The sequence below is a fragment of the Argopecten irradians genome, chromosome 3 (genome assembly GCF_041381155.1).
Source record: "Argopecten irradians isolate NY chromosome 3, Ai_NY, whole genome shotgun sequence".
NCBI lineage: Eukaryota > Metazoa > Mollusca > Bivalvia > Pectinida > Pectinidae > Argopecten > Argopecten irradians.
Genome location: NC_091136.1, coordinates 33,824,693 through 33,851,172, shown reverse-complemented (window position 1 = coordinate 33,851,172; position 26,480 = coordinate 33,824,693). Strand labels below are relative to the sequence as shown.

General features: G+C 38.0%; 1 protein-coding gene across 1 annotated transcript in view; it reads right to left on the bottom strand.

Moving 5' to 3' along the window:
• The window catches only part of LOC138318324 (uncharacterized), a 56,238-nt gene extending 32,104 nt beyond the window's left edge, over nt 1-24,134 (bottom strand). The window contains exon 1 of the mRNA XM_069260594.1: nt 23,345-24,134. Within this exon, the coding sequence (XP_069116695.1) occupies nt 23,345-23,425 (81 nt within the window). The 5' untranslated portion in view covers nt 23,426-24,134. The remainder of the gene's footprint in view (nt 1-23,344) is intronic.
• Between the last annotated feature and the right edge of the window lie 2,346 nt (nt 24,135-26,480).

Here is a 26,480-nt window from a genome sequence, read left to right as displayed (position 1 = left end):
TCAATCTACAAATTAGCAATGACGGCACTTAGCTAAGAGAGTTTGGGTCATGTATGTCAAGGTCAAAGCAAAGCAATTACAGACAAGGGCTGTTAGTGATGATAAACGCATTTTGAAGCCTTTTACAGAAAATAGTACTTGTTTAGCATAATTACGTACAAAGAAGGGAACAAGGAAGTGGAAGCCGGGGAGATCAACACCGTTATTTTTATATAGACTAGAACATCGAGGATGCCAGAAACGTTTCAGAATCCTTGGCCCATTAAATTTCCCATCGTTTGCGTTATTTTCTATCCAATTCCCTGATGTAGGTCGCGTTTGAAATTGATTTGGCCGGAGAAATAAACATGTGGGGAGTCTGGATCTTCATTTATGACCGGCTACGCGAGCTTCCCCACAGGTAGTTCTGTCAACAGTGTTCTCGCCCGCAGCATGGTATGCCGTACCACCTGCGTGTAAAGATTGGATTCCTATGAAATATTCCTCAGACTTCCGCCTTCCAAGAAGAAATCTATCGTTTGTTGAAGTACAGACACAACGCAAATTGAGACTTTGCTCTGTAGGATGTATCATTTATACACAACCAATATTTGTTTTCTCAGCTTAGCACAACACTAAATAATAAATTTAAGAATATATGTTTTTGTGTCTTGACATTTACATGTATGTTATACATTTCATATCAAGAAGTGGAAGGCAACCAAAGGAAGGAAGCTACATATAACGATTTTCATTTTCGTATAACAACAGAAACAAAATACAATTTCCGTGTTATTAAAAGATATTTTGTATTTCAGGTCGCAACGTTGAATAAACTCGATACTGGTTTCCCTAATTCTTTTGCGGGTCCGCTTTCCGCTAATGAAAATTTGATACAAAACGAAGTAAATATGATACTACGTATAGTACGTGGGTTGCCTGACCAACAAGCTAAGTAAATATGATACTACGTATAGTACGTGGGTTGCCTGATACAAAACGAAGTAAATATGATACTACGTATAGTACGTGGGTTGCCTGACCAACAAGCTAAGTAAATATGATACTACGTATAGTACGTGGGTTGCCTGACCAACAAGCTATTTACTATAAACAGCAATGTACAGCTTACAGGTATAAAGGGCATCTTTGTTTTCAATAACGATGTACTTTTAAGCTACAAAATAGACCAGATTATTGGTATAATTACCATGGAAACCATGTTTATCCAAATATAATACGGTCAAAAAATCAATGTAAAGTCACATCATTTCTTAGTCACGCAATATTGGTTAACGTAGTTTCTGCCGTAGCCTCCTCGTCCCGCCAGATGGCGCTGACGATGCGTTGTGTAATGGGCGTGTATCACTAGACTAGTATTGTCGTGGTTTTACTTGGAGACGCGGGGGAAGGAGAGGGTGGTGGGGAAGGAGAGCGTGGTGGGGAAGAGGGTGGTGAGGAAGGAGGGCGTGGGGAAGGAGAGCGTGGTGGGGAAGAGGGTGGTGAGGAAGGAGGGCGTGGCGGTAGTGGGATTTGTTCTATTGCTATGCTAGCATGTATGCAGCACATGTTATGGTCGACGAAACATTTGATACTTGTTTCAATAGAAATTGTATTTGATACGAAACATTGGCTTAAAATTTACAATATATCTAGAATAGCTTGATGATGCGATTGGTCAATTTATCGACCCGTTGTTATTACGTCATACTGTTTCGAATCAATGTCTTATCTCGGAAACGTTCGCCATGTTCAAGTATCTATCGTTTCCAATAAGAAATTGTTGATAAAACGTTCGAGTTGTGACGGGACGCACTTCAGACCAAGCCGCACTCTAACCATAGGCTAATAAGTCTCAAGTACGGGTAGGGGTACCACAGAGGTATCGAGTAACGGTTTTCATTTAGAGATAAGAGAGTCTTAATAGTCATGGCGAAAACAACTGCCACAATAAGATAGCGCGTAATATAGTTAGATCGCAAATGGTTGTCTCACTGCGATATACCATCAGAGAGTATGTCAGAAATGTAACATATTGATTGTCCAATGAAAATACGTACCGATAGCGACCAAAGAAAAAAAATGTTTTTTTGAAATTGAATAAAAATTCACTGGTGTATCGGCTTTATTGAATCGTAAAGATAGAGCAAACTCGCACAATGCTACAATTGGCGTGCTCAATGGATTTCAAATATACAGAGAGTCATTCGCCAGGAAAAATATAGATCGGATTTCCGTATCATATTTATATATAAGACTGACTATAACCCTGGTTTATGTCGGTGATCTGGCATGAAGGATTCGGCGTGGCACGGAAGACTTTTAGTCCCGACTCCAGTATCCACAAGGAGACCCTCATGGGGCACAAGATGGAATCGATCGTCTAAATTCATGGGCACGTGTGAGGCAAACGTACTGCGATCTCTTACAGAAGGTGGCATACGCAGAAACTCAGAATAGCAATCAAATTTAAATTTTGAAAGTGTATGTAAGCGTTCCATCGGGAGTACTCTTGTTGAGTTTACATCGAAACGAAACAAGCTGTATTGCAATAGCAACAATGCTCTTTGATGGTATAGCTTTGGAATGGCCGACTTTATTTTTGTAGTTGATTTCCAATGTAAGACAGGCAATTTTGTCTTTGAAAACAATGAAATTTGAATTTTAGAATTTTAGCTAAATAGACAGTAAGTATTATGCATTATTGAACAACGTTAGATTGAAGATACATTGCATTGTCTATATCAATGATTCACGTTTATTTGATCACGCCCTTGGTATATGGGTACTACTATTAATCTTTCAGAATTTCTCAGACGAAGTTGTATCCAATCATCTTATACAGTTGCCGGTGGTGCCGTGTACTTGTAAAATCCTTATATTCCCGAGGTCGGTGTCCGCCTGTATCGATAGATCCAATCAACATCTACTCCCCATGTAAGTATTAGAGGGTTCTGGTCAATATCTGACCAGGGTATGGTTTGTATAACTCTCACAGTAAAATAAACCGAATAGCTTCTGTGTAGAGTAACGTAACTTCAACACCTCCTCTCTAACGTAAACATACGCACACAAAAGATTCCGTGGGGAATTAAAACGTGCGTGTAGTAGACTGTTATAGCTCTAAGGGAAATGTTGTTTTCCCTGTTTAGTTGTCATAAACATATCAGATGTAGTTATCAGAAAGCCACTAAATACTTGGCACCACCATATATTCTCTGGGTATACGACTTGTAGAGGTTCAGCATTATTATGTAGGGCTCAAAGCATTCCTTTGAGCCAGATGTCAGCGAGACGCTTGTTTCTCTACGTAGAAATTTGTTCAGGGGAACGTGAAGACTGGTTTGGAATTTATGTTTATAGCGTTTTAAAGTTCAAACGTATTGACGCTTAATTGACTTGTTTGAAGAATTGATGTTTCTAATTGTATTGGTTTAAGCGTGTCCATAAATTAAATTTTCTACAAGGTTCAGGGATACGTGTTGGCGTACATGTCGACAAACATTTCAATCTGTGATAGATACACTGTAGAGTGTTTTGTTTATAGTTTAACGGCCTGTCGAAACAGAAACATTTATACCCATCAAACGCTGCAAATAAAACGAAAAGAAAAGAAGTCGGTCTGAAGATGTTGGAAAGATGGCGGTAGCTTAAATCTTTATACCTCACACATCGTGCACTGTCTGATTTAGCATCACAAAATACTTCTCTCCCTTCCTTTTGTTTTTTAATAAATATGCTGTTTATAGTCATGAAAGGATTCCGTTCTTAACCTTGACTTTAAATTGAAAACATAAGAAATTTATTGCAATAACACTACTAAAATTTGTATTTTACATCTGTTCTGATGTGTATGCTATTAATCCGATTGACAAATGCTACAGAAAACAGTCAACGAACTCGTTTGAAATATAAAACTGATTTCTGATTGTCGGTAGCCTGTCTTACCGCATGATTCCCCTTATACATCAGAAGGGACTACCAGACCTAATTCTACTTTGAGGCCCATGGCATTTGGTCACGTCAAAGAGGACAAGTTAGCAATGACATTTGGAGGTATTTCGAGACATTTTGATACAACGCAAGGTGTCGCGACCTTCAAAGAAGCCATTGAAAGCCTTGGCGAACCTCTATCTATACATAAAGTTGTCAGTACATGTCCAACATTAGCTATCATGGAAGCCGTCAAAGTAGAAGGTCGGGGTAAAGTATACTGTCCCGAAGCCCTCCATCAACGCTTCTACATTACCGTCTTACTTCACTAAACCATCGGGAATTCTACCGATAGCCAATCAGGACGCGAGTTTTATGTTGGGTAGATCATTTTCCCTGTAAGGTCACCTTGACAACGACACACATCACATGCATTGTTCTGTCACATCTTCGTTTAATCCATTTAGTTATTGTCCAGTAATCCTTATCTTTAATGCCCACCTTAATCGTGTGAAAGGTCATCGGAGAAATTAAGTTCCATTGTTCCACGACAATGACATGAAATTCTACGACTTGGGAAATGCTCCATGGTTGTATTACATTTAAGTATCACAACTGTTGATGTGGTAAACACATTGTATTCGTTTGCGGTTTTTGGTTCTGTGTCCTTGCAACAGGCAGGGCCATTTGAGGCCCGATATAATATCGATTTTTTAGTTTAAGCAACTTAGCTTTGTCCTTTGCCCCCGTTGATTATATAAAGTATGTGTGTGACTGTAAAGTGCATAAATCATTTAATGAAATGAAAATTTTACTGATTTTTGTAAATTTTGTAAAAAAATTCCTCCACATACACTGTATGTTTACTCTTTGATTTGCATGGTGTGACGGAATTTCGACGTGTCCTTGACAATGAGACATTTGGAACTCTTCATTACCGTGATCAGGAATGACTGTACCACTGTACACGTATTGCTAGATAGACTCAGAGGTTTCATGCGAGTTTTATTACCTCTACATCGTTAATCCAAACGAGAACGATGTCGGTGATGACCAGAATCGGCCGAACTACAGCACTATCTGACACATGGGCCTTACATCAACTACTAACTGTTCCCCAAAGACCCTGGTCACGTGTTCTTATCGAAGACAAAATCCACCAGCGGGGCGCCAATGGGGAAATTTTCATGAATTTTGCAATATTTAAAATTCGAAGAAATAGTTCGCCTGTGTTTTATATGATCAATATACAGCAATGTCAATACATTGCTTATGTTTTATTTTAAATTGAATAAAAATAAATGAATATATAAATTAACAGATGGCTCAATTTACACAAGTCTGGGTTAATATCAGTTATAAATGATTAATGAGTTCAAATTAGACTTGGTTATAAGTTGGTTAACTCCCAACTCAGTACATGTATACATGAAACTTTATAAGGATATGGACAATTTTGATGACAAAGGAAACAAAGTGCATGAAAATAAAATGTACTTCAAACGTGAAAGGCTAGTGGAAGAATGTCGACTATAGTCATGTGGTTAGTGGTGGATAGCAAATAAAAACTTTATCGATCAGTAACCGTGCCCGAGCGTTGGTGGAAGGTAACCATAGGTATGCTAGACTATTTACATACGTTGACTTATTACACGTGGATATGTGTTTATTATTGTTCATCACTCCAATAAACTCCAAGCATACGTATTGTATGTATTGTATGTGTATACATCGAACTGTGTCAGAAAGTGATGTCTAAATTCTCGATCTTTCTTACATCTAGATTACATCGCAAATGCCATAGGGTTTTTATTATCACCCATCGTTACTTCAAGGAGCCTGTGGTCAGATTTGCATGGCATTTGTTCAATACACGTTATCTGAGAAATCTAAATGAATTGACGAATGTTTCTGACGTGCCATATGCTACAAACTACGGGTAAACAATCGCCATCCCTATAACGTCGGCCGTCATTGGTCATTATACAAAAAGGCTAGAGCATCTGGTTCGGACGAACGTTTAAAAGTGACGGAAATCACTCGTACGCCCTCAAGCGTCCAGTCCATTTGATGCATTATGGAAAACAGTCGGATCGATTTGGAAAGCTTTGGAAAGCGATGGAGAGATTTGATGTCATTATTTCCAATTCCTGAGTATTGACGGTGCACTTGACCATAAACACTTAATAACGTACAAAGAACACTGGACACATGTCGGATATTTGGTAGTGGTGTCACGAGATAAATTAACCATTAGATGTTATCAAAGCGACAAACACCAATTTCATTGCCATCTGACTGGCCGATTCGGTAGAAAAATCACTTTAGATACACGTATATTTAACAAGGCTCGTGCTGTCTTGTGATCCCGTCCTTTAGCTTGGCTGTACCGACTGACCTGCTATCATATAAAACTTCATCTATCGTTGCATTAATATCTTAATTAAACTGAAAGGAATTGATTAAAGGCACCGAATCCTCTGTTGACACTGTGGAATCACAGGCCCAGACTGAGCAGTGGGATTATACACTTCATCTACACCGACCTGATCCTAGTATATCGCGTTATGTAATTACTTGTAATGAAACCGAGCAAGGGAGGCAGACATTGAGAGAGCCGTCCCATTAGACTGGTCGAACCAGTTTGATCGACCGGAAGAAAGAATAGTTCAGCTGTGCTATATATGTCTGTCTTCTCAGTTTACCAATTATGCACTGATTGAACCATTTTAACGGCAAGTACGCACATTTACGTAAGTGTTTAATAAAATCTGAACATGGCCAATACAAGGCAATGATTCCTAGCGTCCTCAATAGCGCTCAGTGGTTACTACCGCAATCAAGATTATTGATAGTATCGCATATAGTATAGTACTTGAAATGTGCATCTGTGTGGGGGAATTTTTTATCTAAAATGTTAAGTATTTATTACGTTAACGTTCTAATTGATTCTAATCAAATTATTCGGCACTTCGACAGGTGCGAGAATGAAAATAACTTCCATGAGTTTCAAGTTCCTAGACGAAATCAATTTACAAGATTTGAGTCAATAAATCTATATTTCAAATCAAACCGTCACCCCATGTTATTTCTTTACTGTCATTGATGAAGTAAACATGTCTATAATGATGAAAAAAAATGAGAAAATGTTAATGATTGGCTTCCATATATACTAGCATTGAAAAATGAAATTCTTGTATGAAAGAAAGCTCATTTCAAATATCAGATCCCAGCCGTAATGGTCACGATCACAGACACACGTTATCGACACACAGTACGTTATACAGTTAGGAATTAAAAATTCCTCAGACATGTTGTCTTTGATAGCAAATATGATATGTATACAAACATCCGTTATCATTAGAGCTTGTAAACTGTATACATTCACAACTGCTGTGGAGCCACTCGTGGAGTCATCGTTATCCAATCACAGTCCCTCGTTAGCTCCCTGCTCAGTTTTAGAACCATCCTATCCATGCTATCGAAACAAATTAAAACTAATCCACATGAAGCTAAGTGTACCTGTTTGCTCACTGTACTAATGAGTATAATATTTTATGACCTTTTTATTCATACGTCAAAATAGTTGATCAACGTCAGAAAAAATATAGCAGGAACTGTTCTATGGTGCAATATTACAACGTAGAAGAAAAGAGGTTAGCTTTGATGCATGCAACAGCTTTGGCAAGAATTAAGGGGAATATGTCGGATCATAGTGGTGAATGAATTCGAGAATTCCTCGTGAAAACCTCATGTTCTTGGTACAGGCATTTGTAAATGTAACTGTCCTGCATGTATACGCAACAAGTGATGTGTTGTTGTGATGTGATGCATTTATTTACTTTGGCGCACAATCAGAAACACGCTGTGCGGCAATGCTGTCGAACTCCTCATATTAATTGTTTGACTTGAGTTGAATCTTTTTCCAGATATGTATATTTTTTTTTATTGAAGCTTCGTGTCCAAATGATGAAGTTTTCCTTTCGTATTTTGTTTATTTTTAGTGAATATTCTATCTAATCCTCCCTTGCGCGTAAACCCGGGGGAGAGAAGAGCCTCGTTATGATATCAATAACAAATAAATGTCAAGTGCGAACATCTGCTCTGAGTTACCTCGTCATGTCGTACTGAGAATTGTCGGGAGTTCGATGGGTCATGCTGACATGGCGTTTTATATGGAAAAACTTATTACACAACCCTTCATATTTCTGTCTTGTTTATGTAATTAAATTGGCTATCGGTGTTGCCGGACAGAAATGCTTGGCAAAAACAATTCAGAGTGCTAACTTCAGAATCTTTCCTTTTTAATTGCGGGAACACACTTATTAAATATGGATTATGTTATAAGTTTCCTCAACAGCGGCTAAATGTTGTAGATCGTACGTGGTATAGTGTATTTATGAATATCAACCAATTCGATACTATTACCAAATGAAAATTCTGTTAAATTCTTTAAAAGAATCGCACACTCGCTGATGTACTTCAATAACAAACAATGTAGTTATAAAGTTATAAGGTATTTTAAATTCGTATGTCATCGATCTTACACCAGATGGTTGGTATATTCATGATATAAATGAATAAAAATGGTTCCGAAGAATGTTACGAGATATTGTATTCAAATCTATTGGATTTTCTTATTTTCTGCGGCACTAAAACATATTTTAAACTAAAGGAAATCTCAAATGCAAATCCGTTTTCAATAAAAATGACAATGGATTGTAAAGCATGGATGTTTAATTCACAAATGTATTTCAAGGTTATAGAATCATAGAAACCATAAAATTTGTTTAATTTCCGCTCAAAAAACCCCACTATAAACATTAGCATTAATAGGACTTAAATACCATCCCATATTTGGTTGACATTTACCACCATAATAATGTGTCTTCATAAATAGGTCGCTTGAAACATATGTTTCAATTTATCATATTAACCGATTTGCGCGAACTGTTGCGTATAAGATCACGTGACTTAATATCGACGCCCCGCTAGTAAAATGGGTCTCGCTTCCACTGAGAAGAAAATCCCCATTTAACCCTAAAATGGGAGATAACTGTCAACCCGGCCTGACATAAATGTCCTCGCTGACACCCATCCTACATTGTATGTTTAATATTTTATAGGCTGACAGCCTGTGAGTTGTATAAGTACTATACTAATGCTGTATCTCTTACAAACATTCGCAGCGGGTAGCCATTTAAACGAGAGAGACACATCCGGGCAGTTCAGTAACCTTCAAGGAGGCCAGCTGACAATGGTCGGATTAAGGCAGGGGATAATCCGAACACTGTGATGCCACATAAGCCTTTAGGTGAATATACTGCTGCGTCAGGCAGTCTACGTCACAACAGAAGTGTAGAGTAAGAGTTCTTAATAAACTACTGTCCTTTCACTTAAGGCCTACTGTTATGATTTTTATTACATTATTTTTTTTTAATTTTTGTGTTTAAACATTTTTAATTTTCATCGGAATAAGTTTACATTGAAAATTCCGTTTTAAGATCTGCATACACTATTGAGGCAATTAGGCATTACCAAAATTTACCGAATTGTTATCAAAATTAAAGTACAGTCTTGTGAAATAGCGGATACATGTAGATGAAAAAGCGCGATAAAACCTCAAATGACCTAGCTAAAATGTGGTGTTCTCAATTCTAAAACATACAGTACAATATTTTTGTTTACCCTATTTACCATAGATCAAGTCATGACGCTCCGGTTGTATGCGGTGGTGTGAAAGGACCACACCATATAACATCACACTGATGAAGGCTGTTATGGGAAAATATCAATTTCATACCATAATCTGTGAAAATTGCAGTATAAAGAGTTATATTTATTCGTGTTGATCCTTACGGGATTTGTCTATAGGCAGCAGTAGTTGAATGGGTGTATTTCTGCATCAGTAGAACTATCGTCATCCGCCATAATCAAACATCATTCCAGCTGTCACAAACAAAGCGTCTTGGTGATACCTAACGAAGCAGAAACGTTTGTAGCAAACAAGCTGTCGTAATGCAACATGTTCGAGGACTAGTGTTGCAATTAGCGCGGAAATATTATGAATTTTCGTTTTTTTAGCGCTAAACATTGAAAGAGAATGAAGAGCGTACATCACATCGTGATAACATAGCTATACATATAAAAAAAATAGCGTTGGAGTGTGAAATACGGATGTAACGCGGTCAGAGGAAATTCTCAATATTAACTAAATTGGACATGATTAGCTTTTAAATCAGATGCATTTGACTTTTCCTTATTGGTAATGAATGCAGCGTGATACTTATTAGCATAACACAGTCTGAGGAGGGGAACTATAGCCATATTTCATTTGAAAACGAATTATAGTTTTGAAGTGCAAATACATACAGATGTTTCGTCAAGACTTGAAATGGTCTAACACAATAGGATATGGAAAACAGATGTCTATTTTCGTTAGTGTTTTTCAGTGTCAAAGAACGGAGTTAAGTTGCTGCATACTCTATAAAACATATTAGGCGTCTTTGGCCGTCAATTATACAAAACTCCTTTGTTCTCTAAGCGCCATTTATGGCATTAGAAAAGGATAAATATAGAAACTATGTCGGTGTTTCTTAACCTTTTTGCCTCCCCTCTCTTTTCTTACAAAGCTGAGAGGACAGGAAACTGTATGGCCACAATTAAATATCTAAACTTAATGCATGTAGGAAGGAACCAATTTCTGCTATTAATTCTTATCTATTATTTTATAAAGTAATGTCGAAAAGACAGGAAGCTGACTGCAAATCATTATGTAATTTTTTTCACAAAAGGAAAATAATTCTTAATAAACTGAAATGCCGGATCATACATGTAATTGGCTGTATCAAAAACGTTTTATTAGAGAGAAAACGGCACATCCTTTCGCATCAACTACAATCCATATCAAAGCTACTTGCGTATAAGGTATGTAGTTACGTAGAGGTCACGTGATCGGAAGCGATTTGTATGGTTGATGGTCATAGCCCAGCATTGTAGGTAGGAATTAGGTATTGTCACGAGAAAAAATGCATGCTGGAATGACATTGCGTTCATTAATGCAGTCACAGAAAAGCACCCGTACAAGTTTATGTGGGGTAATTAATTAAATCTGATAATACGTAAACTCGCGTGCACGATATAAGGGTAATTTGCTCTATAGTCACTTCCTTCTCTTTCAGATGAAAAGAATCCCGGGTATAAGTATTGTAAATTCATTTTTGACCTTTAAATACATATAAACCATGTTATTATACCAAATATTGATTGAAATAATTATTATACATATAATATTTTCGAAATTTATAAATCTTGTAGTTATAAAGCCGTTTTTGACACAATTATTTTCTATTTTTAGAGAAATTTTAGTCGTTTACATAACAAAATAATCGCAAAATATGGAATAAAGATGTTAAAAGTAAGCTCAAATTTTATTTTTAAATTCATATATGTGTAAATTTAATATTCCATTCTTAATTTTATAACTAAAGCACGTAAATGCTGTATTTTACGTAGAAAACAAAGTGAATTAAGCCGAAAGCAAAATATCTGGGCGGCCATTTTGATGACGTCATTAAGCGCACGTGACGCACCTGCGCGAATGACAACATGCATTTTCTTGCTACACTTGATCTATACTATCAATTTATTATAGTCTCTTACTTCCTTCAAAGAAGTCCCACGGGAGCCAAATATCCGCCCTTAGGGACTCCACTATTGTCTATATGAGCATACAAGACGTAAACAAAGCGCTATATGAAAATAGATACAGTTGTTGTACTTTCATTCATATATTATATATACCTTCGTCATTAAAGCATTATACAGAGATATATAGCATTCAAATAAACTGGTTAATTAATTTATTAATTGATTAAGGATAATTGCTATTTTAGACAATTTAAATATTTATATTTTGGCGGCTTATATAAATTATGTATTTTTTATCATAACCTAGATTTTTTTTTTTTAAAAACCAACACTTTTAAAACATTTTATTTTAAAGATATAAGTTTATATTTAGATTTTTCTATTTACTTCGTGTTACAATATATAGACAGGTTCTATCAATCCATTTTTCAGTTACGTTTTCTAAAAAACGCAAATCCGTCTAAGAAAATGGTCTACAATCCATAAACATCGGAGAAGGCACAATGAATGAGGAAGCTTTTATTGCTTAGAAAGGCAGCAATTCCTTCAGTGAGCCATGTAAAAAGGTTTAAGACAATAAAACTCGGCAACTAACTTCCCATTTAAATATAATCGAGAGCTTTTCCTCAATAGGTGGTCTCGGTAGGCTGGCGTGAGCTGTAGATTCCTTTCCCTAGTCACTTGTCACTGGAGCAAATTGGAGTATCAGTAACTATGGGTTATTCTTTTCTAAATGGCATCCAGTCAAATAATTTGGATCGTGAGGTTTTTTCAGTGTGGTCGCCGTCCACAGAAATAGGTTACAAATAGGTCACGGATCCGTTCAATAGTTATCTTCGTGGAAATAAAATGGTGGGGAGATACACAGTAGAAAAGCTAACAGGTCTATATATGTATCTACTAGATGTCAACAGCTTTGATAATTTCAGGCGGCTTTTCATGTTAACGATATGCATATGTAATAAAGTCGTTAGTGCGACGTGCTTTAAGTTATGGAGTCATAACACTAGATCTGATGGAACTTTATAGTACTGTCACGCTGAACCAAACTATACTGAAACACCAAGGAGGGTAAATTCCTTAGCGCATGGTACTATCTGATAAAGGGCGTATTAGTCAGAAAATGTTGAGTACAAAATTTGTCTATTTTTTGAGAAAAAAAAATCTATAATTTGATTCTTTTTTGTTTTTTTTTAAACATTTCCGTCAACATGGCTGTGTAAATCATAATCCTGGTTATAATTCGACATAGGAAGAATTATTTTTGGAGTCAGATTTCTTTCACACACGTAACGTTCATTCTAGTAAGCTGGTGGTGATATGGAACAGTATCAGTCAGGTCAGATCCCCGCGGAGGCAAAATGCGCCACCTTTTGGAAGAAGAAGTCCATGAAAAAACGTATAATTATGTTTCCTGTAGACATGATGGCTGAAACACCAAAAGGAGTTTAAATATCGGTAGATTTTTTCAAGAAGAATTGAATAAAATAATATTGATTGAGCACAGAACATGTCTGGACTACCAAATACAAATCATCTTCCAAGATGGCTCGACCCCTCCCGTCAGGTTTTTGTCATTCTTCCCGCTCTTGCAATGCTCTCGCTCGGTTCCGTTCTCCCAGAGGAGCAGACGACACGATCGGAACAAAACAAGAGATTGCGGAGTGACAGCCGAGAGTGACACGAATGAACTCAGACGATGAAAATTCGTTGTTGTCCACGTCGGATCGTATTAGCGATCGCACGGTTTTTCTTTGATTTGATTTCGCAGATGAAAACAGGGTCATTTGGGGTGTAAGGAAGCTTACAATTTGTTCGACTCTTGCTAATGTAGGTGACAAAAGGCGATATTTCTCGCTGGACTGCGCCATCCCAAGTTCCAAGTAGATGTAAGGAAATAAGTAATAAGCAAGGCAATAGAGCAAAAAGGTGATACCAGTAAGTCAGGCGAAAGAGAACACCAAACTAGTTAGCATGTTATCATAGATTCAATAGCCAACTAAAGCTATTACATAGAAAACTATTGGCAAGGTTAACCCCATAAATATTGGTAGAATCCTTGGGCAGCGATAGGTATTGATTCCCTTGCTAACCTAATTATTAAGTTCGCTATCATGGACACTTGTAGATTATTGAGAGAGAGTCGAGTCGAATTGCACTCCCGGGGTAGCTGAATGAGAATTAACAGACAATTAATGAAACTGTTACTGATGAAATGGGCAGGGAGTAAACCATTACCGAATGTGTTGGTTTCTAATCTAGAAAAGTGTCGGCGTTAAATCAGCGAGCCTAGCAGAATGTCGTTAGTCTGTAATGAGAGACTGGCTGGTTACTACAGGCATTCTAGTGTACACCTGACGCCACGTACAAGGTTACTGAACCAGAATCATGTCGATTGACAATGTATTTAGCTACATTTAATTATAGTTCAAGCAGGGTTATATACGAGAAGGATTGCGCAGACATTGCAGCCGTGAATGTCACCGTTAGCATTCCTCTTTGTTGGTTTAGGTTTTTAGGTGATTAGATGAACGCCCTTTCATTAATAGCCTACAGATATTTCCGAGTCTGCGGCACCAACAACGAACTATCGTCGTATTAGGGTCTAGATCAACAGCAACAGTAAGGGTCAATGAGGACAATTGTACAATGCTTGTCATCGGCACCAAGGTCATGCGAGGGCGCGTACCTAGATAGAACATGGACGTGGAATTAAAACGACTCTACGGGAATATAATGACAGGTCATATGGCGATACTCAAAGTCAATGTCATGTGATGATGTCCATAGATGCACCAATGGACATTGTCATGTAAGGATATGTGTGATGGGTGTCTACATCCGATGTCTCATTATTCCTGGGTCACGGTGAAAGACAGCAAAGCAGAGATAAAAGGAAAAACAAAACAACGCCATGAAATCAGATGGTCCTTAGAGTAAGATCAGAGTCAATGGATCTTATTGCTTTCTGTGTCGGAAGACGTTTACGTACCTTAAATGTACAACTTTCTATGCGAAGGTTATAATATATATAAACAAAACAACTGCCCAGTTGATGGAATGGAATTAATGATCACTGATATCATCACCAATAAACCCGTACGTCAGACCAAATGTAGTAAATGCCACATTAGGCTCGAGGTCAATCAAACCTGACCACCGCATCCAAAGTGAGGGTAATGAATGTCCAGTTAAACATCAATCACTCCCCAAGTTAATGTCTAGAGTCAGGTTGACCCTCATAAGTGACCACCATCGCACCATTACTCACGTGCAACGCTGAATGTGCACGAGACGATGGCTACGGTCCATTACGTAAACCTCGAATACATGCTTAGGTGCACCCTCCGTGATCGTGCCAGCTTCGCTGACCGTAATGACACCTTGATTTATGCTAAAGCATCGCGGGATTGACAATAACGTTTATGTCTGGACATGTGTGAAGTAGATTTGAATTTAAAATACCCTAACTGCATGGATTTTAACATAATGTCATTAATTACCGTCGGCCCAGTATTTCGTGTCAAGTCGAAATGACCAATAATGACCAGCATGGCGTTCTAGGGCTAGACATCGAGCGTTTATGTATGTAAATGGAGGGGTGTTAAGCGTCTCCCAAACTCTGATCAACACCCATATATGCCGTATATCATGTGATATACGGCGAACTATGGCGGACACTTTCGGTGTTATGGGAAACATCACGACATACTTATATTGTATTGCATGGGACATAAAGTCTAGTGTTCGGTCGCTGTCGTTTTCAGTCTATGTACTCAAGTTGTTATAGAAACTGTTAACATACGCAACGACATATAAAATGAATTTGTATGTTGGGTGACTTGTCCTAAGTCGGTATAAATGTCTGACAATTTCTTTCCCTGTCTTTCACAAAAGAAAGGGATAGTAAAACGCACGAGTGAAACTGACAAAATGCCAATACCTTTTAGACCAATCTTGTCAATTTCACAAGGAAGAACAATATTAAGAAACCTTACAATCAAAGTCTGTTCTTCTGTGAAATCATATCGTATATATATTCAAAGATATCTAAGCGATGCTCTGGTAGTGTCCATCAAATCAAGCCCATATATAGTTGTGCTATGTCTTCCGTCGCGTCTTGTCGGACTTCCATTACGCCAGTGTGTAATAGCGCGTCTCGTGGTCGTTAGGTACGCGCTGAAATGGACATGATGTGTAAGGGGAAATTGTGTACGGTCACGGTCATTAATTACCGGGGTCTCTCTCGCTCTCCTCGTTTCGCACTACACTACCGCGATATTGAATAGGTTTAATTGATCTATATCGATAGAAATATTAGGATAATTGAATACCTGCTGTTGAAATGACCTAAGCGCGTCTGACGTGACGTTAATTGGTTGAGACAGACGTTCAGGTCGGGGGAGTTGCAAATCATTGTCTGTTTCTTGTAATCCTGTGTCAAATCAAAATACTGACGGCTTGTATAGGTCATGTGTGACATTTGTAATCTTTAAAAACACGGTATGTAAGTAAGCGATGAAAGCTGTTGATAATTGACAGATAACGAAAGTACTAAATCATGTTTAGTTCAAAGCAAGACAAGTTCAAAAAATACTGTTTTAAATTAAAAAATTCGCTTAATTGTCTGTAATCGATTTTGACACGAAACAGAAATTTTAAATAATGTTATGTATTATGCTTTTCACTTTCATTTAAAAACGGTATTAAAAAAGTGAAGATTTATAGCTTCCGTATAATGTTGACATCGTCAATTGATCAGGAGTTGTCAGCAAAATTGATTCCATGTTAAAATAATTGCATATTGTGTAGAGAGCACGACTATGATACCATTGTGTAGACTAGTGTGTGGTTATAAAAAGTAGCATGTATGGTAAATAGAGAAATTTCACAGCGATAATACAGATACTCCCTTTTATCTTTGCTTTTAAAACTCTTTATTTAATGTTGTCCCTCGCATTATTAAAACAACAATTTGGAAAAAAAATCGCGAGATAACAGACGATGTTTTTGTGAATTTTAATGGTCAAATTAATTTTTATATATTTTTTTTCGGATGATAATTATAATTGATTTCTTTAAGTTTATTAGCCCACCAGGGGGAGCCACGGTCACAACCTTGGGTAACAGCAACCATTGATCCGCCATATCGAGGCTGGCCTTGGGCGCGTGCAGGTCACATGGTGATGCTGGTAATCTGCGTGATTAAAACTACAATCAATATTCTCCTGATAAAGTGAACATCGAATTCCAGACATATGCATACAGCAGGAATTCGCAAACATAGAAATTCCATATTCTAGTGGCCTAGTCAGACCGTCAGACCATACGTTCGCGATTGAATTTCCCCAAAGTATGGATTAATATACTTTTCGGCGAAAAACAGTTCATATACAGGTGTAAACCGTATTATATAATATATATGACATGAACATGTCCAGGTTGTAAAGTTTTATAAGCACGTGCCTATGACTCTAAGTATCAGTTGGAGAACACGGGTATTATGCATGATTATGACTAACGTTATCGACGAGAGGTCAGCATCTGTTCTCAAATTAATGTGATAGCGTTGCTTAGGGACAACGCACCAGTGACCGAGGTTCGAGCCACGGGCAACTAACACGTTTTGTCGTCCCCTAGGCAAGAATTGTGCATCTGGGGAAATATGTGCCAAATAAGTGAACAACCACATTAAGACCTGGGCTATGGATCAGTGTGGTTACGTGTGTAGGAATGTCACTTCCGTGTGTTTGAAAATCACATTCTGATTTCCCTTGATAACACTTACACCTTGTTACTTTATGTACGAGCCCAAGGGTTGCCAAATTGCATCAGATCCAATACCGGAAAACATTTGCACTGTACGTGAAAAACTTTATAATCACATATGATTTATTCGATAAACTAGAACTTTTGACCACGTTTTACGATAAACAGATTGCTGTAATTTGCCATCCTCCTCCATATGTTTGTAATAAATACTTAAATTCAGTGAATTTTGACACTGTCTCGGTGCAATCAAATTCTACTTCTACTATTGAAACCCCGAACGTCCACCACATTTCTAGGCGTATTTAAAACATTATTTTTCTTGGTTAGAAATAATACACTTTATCCACAATAGAAAGATATTATCAGATGGAAAACCACACGAAATAACTGTTAAGACGTAAAATTTCGAATGTTGTAATAAAAAATACTGCCATTTTTTTCTGATAATGTATTTAATGTTACATTAGACATTATTGGTGTAAGGTAATCAGAAACATATAACCATTACTAACCAACATGTACTGGTATTAGCATGTGATATATTACACTATCAAAAAGAAGAGTACATAAAAATGGCGTATAATCATGGAACGATGGCTAGGATAGGGGATAATACATGCATAACATGTATAGCAATAAAATCAGTGGCGGGGTACTCAGACACAGTATCTTACTTGTTTTTCTGTCACTTTATACGTGTTTTGCAGTCAGTATGCACATTTGTTTAGTCTACGTGCATGCTGTCCTTTAAACATCTGCAGCAAGGCAATTCAGCATGCCTCACTTACATCCGAACGACGTTGAAACCATATAACTAAGCGACAAACATATGCTCGGTCATGCATGCTTTGCCCTAATCCTTGGGTCGTATCTGTAAGGGAGGCAGACACTTGATAGGTATATGATGAGATTCCATATTAAATCCCTAGAGGAGGTGTGACAGTAATTCTCCCGCCTTTGTCACGAGCTAATTTCGGGGCTAATGCTATCGCGTGGTGCTAATAAGAAGCGCGTGCATCCATAATTGGATTATGAACGGTCAAGATGTGTTTGCCGATATGATAAATATTCCATTTTTTATCATTGGCCGTATGGCTATGGAGAAAAGGCGAAAATATAATATTGGAGAGAAATGTTTTCTGTCAGTGAAATCTCTTTGTTGTGTTTTACATGACTTATTGCTATTTACACGGAATGGGCGAGTTTGTTACCAGTCGAATACCAATTAGAGTCCGCTAATGTATGCGGGTGGGTCCAGTTCAATGAAAAAAGTTATGAGGACCAACACCGACAGGTCTATCGTCTGTCACAACACGAGCAGCAAGGCTGGCTACTGTGCTAATTACATGATTTACAAAAGCTCATCAACTCGTCCCACACACGAACAAGTCTTTGTTCCGGGCAGGCCCGTTGAGATAATTAATATCCCTAATTAAAAGGCTGCAATTTGGATGCCCTTAGCTGTTGTGTTCATTTCGGTTGTAATGCGCGTGCAGTGCTATGTTGTAGCGTGTGAAATGTCCCAGAGCCCAAGCGGCGCGTGCTATGCACGGTCAGTGATTGTTACGTATGTATAGACAAAACGACTTCAGCTCTTCAATAACATATTTACAATCAATTGTTCATATGTAAGTCACACACATATCTATAATAAACGTGTAACATAAACTAGTCAAACAGTGTATCACAGGAACTTTGTAGGGAACATGTCTGACTTCGCATTAGCAATATGCTTTTTGACGCTTACGACCAAAACTGCGGTAAATGTCAGTAGGAAAGCTTCTTTTAGAACACAATACTATCGGGAATAAATTACTGTTGTGGGAGGAATGTAATATTATGAGTGTGGGAAATTTAGAAGGAAGAGGAGGGGGGATGGTGGTTCAGAGGAGGAGGAGAGGATAGCAAGAAAGGAAGAGAGGAATGCGTCCCTGCCAAACAGTAGGTCCTACAGTAGAGTGATGGTATTGTCTCAACTACCATGCATAGTCACAAAAATACGCTAGCAATGCACGGCCGGTAAACCACGGTACACTCGCCTGCCAGGAACAATCAAGGCAGACCCCTAGTTGTAGACAAAGCAGGTGCAATTCGCGTCACTGCATCGATGAACGTCTCGTTTATTGTATTCATGGAGATAAAACTCATGACATCTGGACTTGCATTGTCTGCTACGACCAGTTTGGTAAAGGCTTGTACAATTGGTAATGCAGAACCTAGCGAGTAACACGTCGGCACATATATGGTGTTTTTAAACGTTTATAAAAGGTGACATGCCCCCTTAAATACCATCTCGTCTCACGTGTAATCAAATTGACTGCAATTCATCAGTGCACTCAAACGGTGACAGCTCACCGTACAAAAAAGTTGCGTTTTACGACCATGCTTCGATCTCGTGGAAGCGGTACATGAGTTCAAGTACAAACTATCCGCTGTTTCTGATGCTAGTCAGGCCCAGTTCATTGTGCTGTGTAGAATCAGCTGGTATACAACATGGCTAACAAATGCACTGGCATGTATATGGCATATGTAAACACTGAAGCCCAGAAATTATAACCTTTGCCCTAATTAATCCCCCACACACATGTAGATAATATATCCGCTGATAAGTATGCGATAGTAAGTTTAACAAGGCTTGAGATGCCCTGTAGCTACCTCACGCTCCACTGTATAAATTATTTACAAACTTGTTGTTTATTGCATAACAAACAACGGTTTACAGGTAATTTAAACTCAATGGGTTAACTTTTTACTCATCCTTAGTATTATCTCTTCGAACCGTTTGAACCCACCATCTCTAATAATTTTTAGAAGAAAGCTACTCCGTGCATATTCTTTGATTTTGTCGGTAAACTGAAATGGGATTGAAAAATGACCCCTTCTACTTATTTAAGTACAACATGTGTTTCCAAACGAATCATTTACTTTCTCCCCAGCACGTGATTTTAAGAAGTTCAAATGTCTAAAATTAATTCAATTATCGGGTTTAATCCCCGTACAGTGGTTTTCTGGCGCTTCTTGCGCGTTAAGACATTTATTTAGCAAATAAGTAAAGAAAAAAAGCTCGAGAAACATGTAAATAATAGACCAAGTGTTAATACAGTGTATTTCTGGTACTTCTACAGACGTATATGCCGCTCTCAGGACGCCGACAGCGACATCAAACAATTTATTTACTCAGCCATCGATCTGTAAACATTGCTAACTAAACAACAAAACGGACATGGTAAAAGGAGCCGGAATCTCCTATTGACTTTCTGACACCAGATGTTTATAAAGAGGATAAATTACAGTCTTATTTAATCATGCGCATTGTGATATACCATACACGAAAACAAAGAACAATGCGATATCAGCTATGGAAGTGAAGAATTAAAGAATTACCCAAATACTTTCACTTCTGTTCATAATACATTTAACACAATAGCACATACATTCTATAGTAAATTAAAGTATCGATTTCAAAATATTATCATTATTAGCAATCAAAAGGTCGATAAACCCTTTGAAGTAATTCTAATAAAGGCAATACAGTCCTGAAATGTGCTATTCTATACGTGTGATTGTGTATTCGCCCGTTCTGATATTACAAATAGATTCTGCCATGTGTAAATTTATACTGTACTTGAACAGCCTTGAACTGTAAATATATGAAACGGTACATTTTGCCTTATATCAATAATAATAATGATATGATACCAATTCGGATCTGAAGACCTGATCCGATTTCCTAACTGCTCAATCCCTATAATATCTCGCGACACACCTTCCTACAATCCTTTACTATTATTTACAGATTTTCCTTTTTGTCCGATTCGTTCTCTAGTCTGACATGTCTATCCCTTTTTACAGTAAATATAATAGACATAACATAAAACGTATAAGGTGACTAGACAATATACAGGTCGAAGGGGTGTACAATACACCTCACTGCTAACTACAGCTTTCTTTTGCCCCATTGTTATATAGACCAAATTAGTCGTCTATACTGCTCTACTCACCCTAAGATAGCTCCTTTACTCGAGCGATATCTACAGCCTTGAAAGCGACATTGGTATTTATAGGGGTTTATTCGAGTACATTATATCTATTCCTTAACAGTTTTCTATACAGAAATCGTGCTCTAAACAAAACATCATTGGTAATTTGCAGTCGTCTTTAAAATGGATATTTGAGATGTTCCCGAAAACTTCTAAAGTTGTATACAAAATTCGTCGTGCTTTTTAAATGTAAATGATGGGACGGTCACATTTACAATTCTAAGCCTCGAGGGGTTTTGACACATAGAACGAGAAGCCGATGTGGTCAAGCTGATCAAAGATACTGATAAAGCTTTTCATACCTTTATTATATCTTATTTGAATAAAGTAACACTTTAGCGTTTGGAGATGGTCATCGGAAACCCCATAGGCTGTCATCCAGGCTCAACGACCTTTCATATCAATTTAAGATCAAAGCGTTTCAAATCCTTTCAATCTGATCTCTTCTCAAATTTAATACCGGGTGTCAAAATTGGGCAAATATTTTGAGATAAAATTATAGCAACGGACTTATTTTATTCAAAGTTTGTGTAAATATTACAGGTACAGGTACGAAAAGGTTTAGAGAATATCCAGAATATTATTTAAGATAACCGACCGCCCTTTTCTCTTTTAGAATGACTTGCCGACAGGCTCGTTCAATTCGTTAACACATATTTGGGTGCATTCGAGCATTGCACATGATTATCGACATGGTCTTAGCGGGGACATGTGACAGCCGGAAGGGCCGGCGGAGCTCTCCTGTCTAAATCTCCTCATCAACTCCTCTTCCGACAGACTGACACAATGAACTGTTTGGCCTAACAACCCTAGTATGAGCCGGGGATGAATGAAGAAACAGAAAGACCCCACAACACTCGTTCTCACGAGGGTATGAAACGCATTGTTCTCTACAATTATAATTTCCCCCGGAAGACTAAACTGATTAGTTACAGGCTATCAGTCGTTTTCAAAAAATGACATTATTTGACAAGAGGTTTTGCCGCACGATTTTTGTTTTATAAGACAAACAATACACGAGTTTTGTCTTTACTCTTCTATCATACATTATCTGTAGTGTCGCCCGCGAGAGAGATGTCACCAAGCTCGTTCTTTACGAGGCAACGGTAGGTTAGATGAAGTCGACTTGTTTTGGATGAAAAGTTTTTTTGACGTTTCGACTGTCAAGTGGATTATACCGCCGTATTTATCGTATAGCTGCCACAGGCCAGTAGCTAATACACCTGCCCTTACAGATGTAAAACTCCACACAGTTTGCAGATAAAACGAGTTAGTTTGACCCGGGGGTCACGGGCAAGTCCCCTAGGGATCAGAACACGGCCTTAAGTTTGACCTAGCGCCAATTTATCAGTAAAAATAACATGCACCACAATTTGTTTGACAATGTTTGATGGATGTGTATAAAAATCATCGACCATGTTTACACAAATACTGCGACACCAAGGGTGGTGCAAAGGAAGTTTGTGTTGGCTTCACTAATGAGTGTTGATGTATATTAAATGTATGGTGTAAATTTAAATAACACGGAAGTCGCACAGAAGCCTGTTGAGAAAGGTCCCATCGCAGCAGAGGGCGACGGCTACACCAAGTGTATGGGAAACCCAGGTGCTGCGCCGACCAGTTTGATAGACGGCATATACCCTTGTAGTCTGATACCCTTGTTTTCAAAGAAAACATAATTTAGGTTGACAAACAAAACGATATTCCTTACAAATTTCCAGTATCATTTGGAACTTAATGGATACCACGTGTCTTACACGCTGACTTCCAATAAATTTATGGCGTATATTGAAAAGAAATAGCAATATCTGCGTTTGAGTTTTTATAGTTTTGTAGTTTTTGTATTACTATATATCACGTATAACGATACTTCTCCGTGGTCTTGTGCCGTATTCAGGTATCAGTTTCAAACTTTTCACTGAAATAAAAATTATATATTTTTTGTGAAATTCTAGATATTAAGTACCCACCTTAGCATCAATGAGGACTTTTATGATAAATCCCATAGCGGCCAGGGTAAGGATCCGAACAGGGACATCTCCATATCCCATTACTATAGGGTTCCATGAACGTAAAATCCACAACCAAAACTAGTCCCGAATGCAGTGGGAACTCTGGAATGTATACTCAAAAACTATACAAACTCGGGCCATTGTTATATCCACTGTAGCCCTTATATCCATCTGTATCATATATTTATATCATAAAGATATTTCGTTCACAACATGCGGACGTCACTAGCATGTGTTACACACAGAGGTATATACCTGCACACAATGCACGTTCAAGTAGCCGACTGTCACAGATGTAGATTTTTTTTATCACACACGAGTCGTATTATCTCCTACAGTATAGTGCTACTGGGACTGGAAATGTCAACACTGGGTATGGGCGCTATAGTTGAGGGCGCACGGTAATTATAAGGCGCCTCACCAGCCGTCCGAACCACAGAGGTAATTCCAGCAGTCCTGTATAGACCCTCAGTGTCACCTCCCGTGAATGTTTAATGTACCCATTAATAGTTCTGGCAGTGTCAAAACCCCTCAACACTACAGTTGTACAACAATAGCTCAGCGGTACTTTCCTTTTCTCACCACTACTTTAAATAGACCTACAATCTACCTACTACTGGTATCGTTACCACACGCAAGAGTATTCCTGATCGCTCTAATGTATTGTATTGATAGTATACGATAGCATTGCTGGAATGGTTCACGGAACTGCTCCGAGTCAAGATTCCGAAGCAGAGCAGCTACGGCGCTGAAATGCAGTGTATCATAGATCGACCGTCTGTTATAGCGGAGCCGGTCTCTTCACCCCTGCTAGCGCTACAGATGACTGGCGAAGATTTCTCCTCCACTGTGCGGGGGACAATTGAACAGATACGTTGACAATATTGATAACCAACAAATTACTTACATTGCCAATATATAACCCGTCTGATTATGTGGAACTACGTCCTACACAATTACTCAGTATAACGATATCAGTACAAGAGTTCCACAGCGGTCTATAAAGACTATACATTATCAGATGTATGAATGTTTGATGTTGCTACACTAATCCCACTCTCGTTCGGCTATTTCACTGTTTACGATCACTAATGGTTTTATGGAATAACCGTAAATTCTCTATTTGTTTACACGTGGTTGATGCACGTAGCCATGCAGGAAGCTCCCAAGTACACCTAACGTATGCCATTGACCGACAGGACGATAACCATGGGTCATTTAACCGATGACCATAATTTCATAACACACATTAAGAAGTTCATATGTACATTAGTTACCCGACTTCATGTAAGGTTGTCCAGGTATCTGTAAACCCGTAATACTTTGCCTTGAAATCTCCAGTTATCAACCAGAGATACGCAATATTCAAGTCCACTCCAAAAACTTGAGTAAAGACATTACCCCAATCTCTGTGTTTTGTTATCTACATTGTTGTCTAATATCCTTCAGTGTCTTATAAACGAGGAGGAGGATTATAATTATGTTGGTCGATGTACTTGGCTCATGTCCGAAGTACTTTATGTGTGTATCTTGTAGTCCGTCTAAACACCAGTACTAATAGTCCCGTACGACCACGGATATTAGCATCCATTATTGATAGATCTAACTTTCCATTATCCCTCCCCTTTACTTTAGCACCAGGACACGACAGTGAAAGCATCAAACGTTTTAACAAATTAAGGGATATAAAAGTGATGTGTTGTGTATTATTGATGGTGGTCTGTCACTCATCACTCTACTAAGTACTATAGTGGTACTAATCACTTTTGGAGAGTTTAGTGTGGTCTGGTATTGTTTTGTTTAGGTCTAGAAACCTTTATGCTTACGTGTCTACAGGAGTATGAGGATACAGACAAACAGCGGACGAAAGAGAAGACCGGGCTATAGGAAACCTGTAATTATCACTAGTCCGCATGAGGTATCAAATTAGTTGACTCGCATTACGCCATATCAAAACTACAGAGCTGAACGTTTTAGTTTCTGAACGTCATTCCGTACCAGACACCATGAGCTAGATATGAAAAAACATAGCTTCTACTTGTACTTAACGCTCAGGACAAATTGAGTAGGACAACTGGTTTGTCCGTTGGCAAGATATCAATGCGACTAAGTGGGATCTGCAATATGGTGTTTTTGGAAGAAGGCTTCGTTAAGATAGCAGCTACACTTTGTTCAATGAGACTGGTTACGAAAAAGCCACAGTCCCAAAAATACACGACATGTCTTTTTTGTCGGGCTAATAAGTTAAAGCCGACTTTTTAATAACTCTACCGTATTTAACATATGCCTGTCGTTTGTAAAGCATATCGCTTTACGTGCCAATAAACTAGTGTTCATGTACAAAAATAACACTTCAACTGATGTTTAAAGCAACTCTTTGAGTAAGATAAATGATATTTACGGTCCCCGTTAGATGTATGTCAAACCATCCTTCATCGTTTACTGAACGCTAAGATGAATGAAATTCTGAAGGTTGTGTAGAAATAGTTCCTTGGAGACCTCGTACTGCGCGGGATGCTACTGCGTCACTGCACTAAGGAGGTGTAAATTGGCTAACGACGTACGATATAAGCCCCCATGAACAATCCAATAAGCTGCAAGTAAATGCCCGCTGTTACGACTTAATAAAAAATGTCCACAAATAGGCTGTGCACCGAACCTCTTGATGGTAACACGTGGTCCTTGTTTATACTTATATAAATGTACAAACTGTTAAAATGGCCTTAAGACTAGAAAATCGTGTCCTTAAATATATATGGCTTTAATTTCGGACATGCGTAATGTAACTCACAGTTGTTGGGCTTTATGACAATAATTTGCACATTTTCTCTAGTTTTATCCATTACGTTACTGACATACTCCATATCGTCCAAAACAATGAATAAACAGTCTCAGTTACACAAACTACATGCATGTTTGGGATGATTTGTTTTCTCTCCCTCGTCACCTTTCGGAAAATAAACCATAACATACACTTCTTTTGTTTAAATAGGTATACAAAAAACAACATATAATTGTTAACATGGACTTTAATTATTCTGGCTTTCTATAACGTTAACCTACCCCATTTGGTACACGACCCCATTTGGTACAA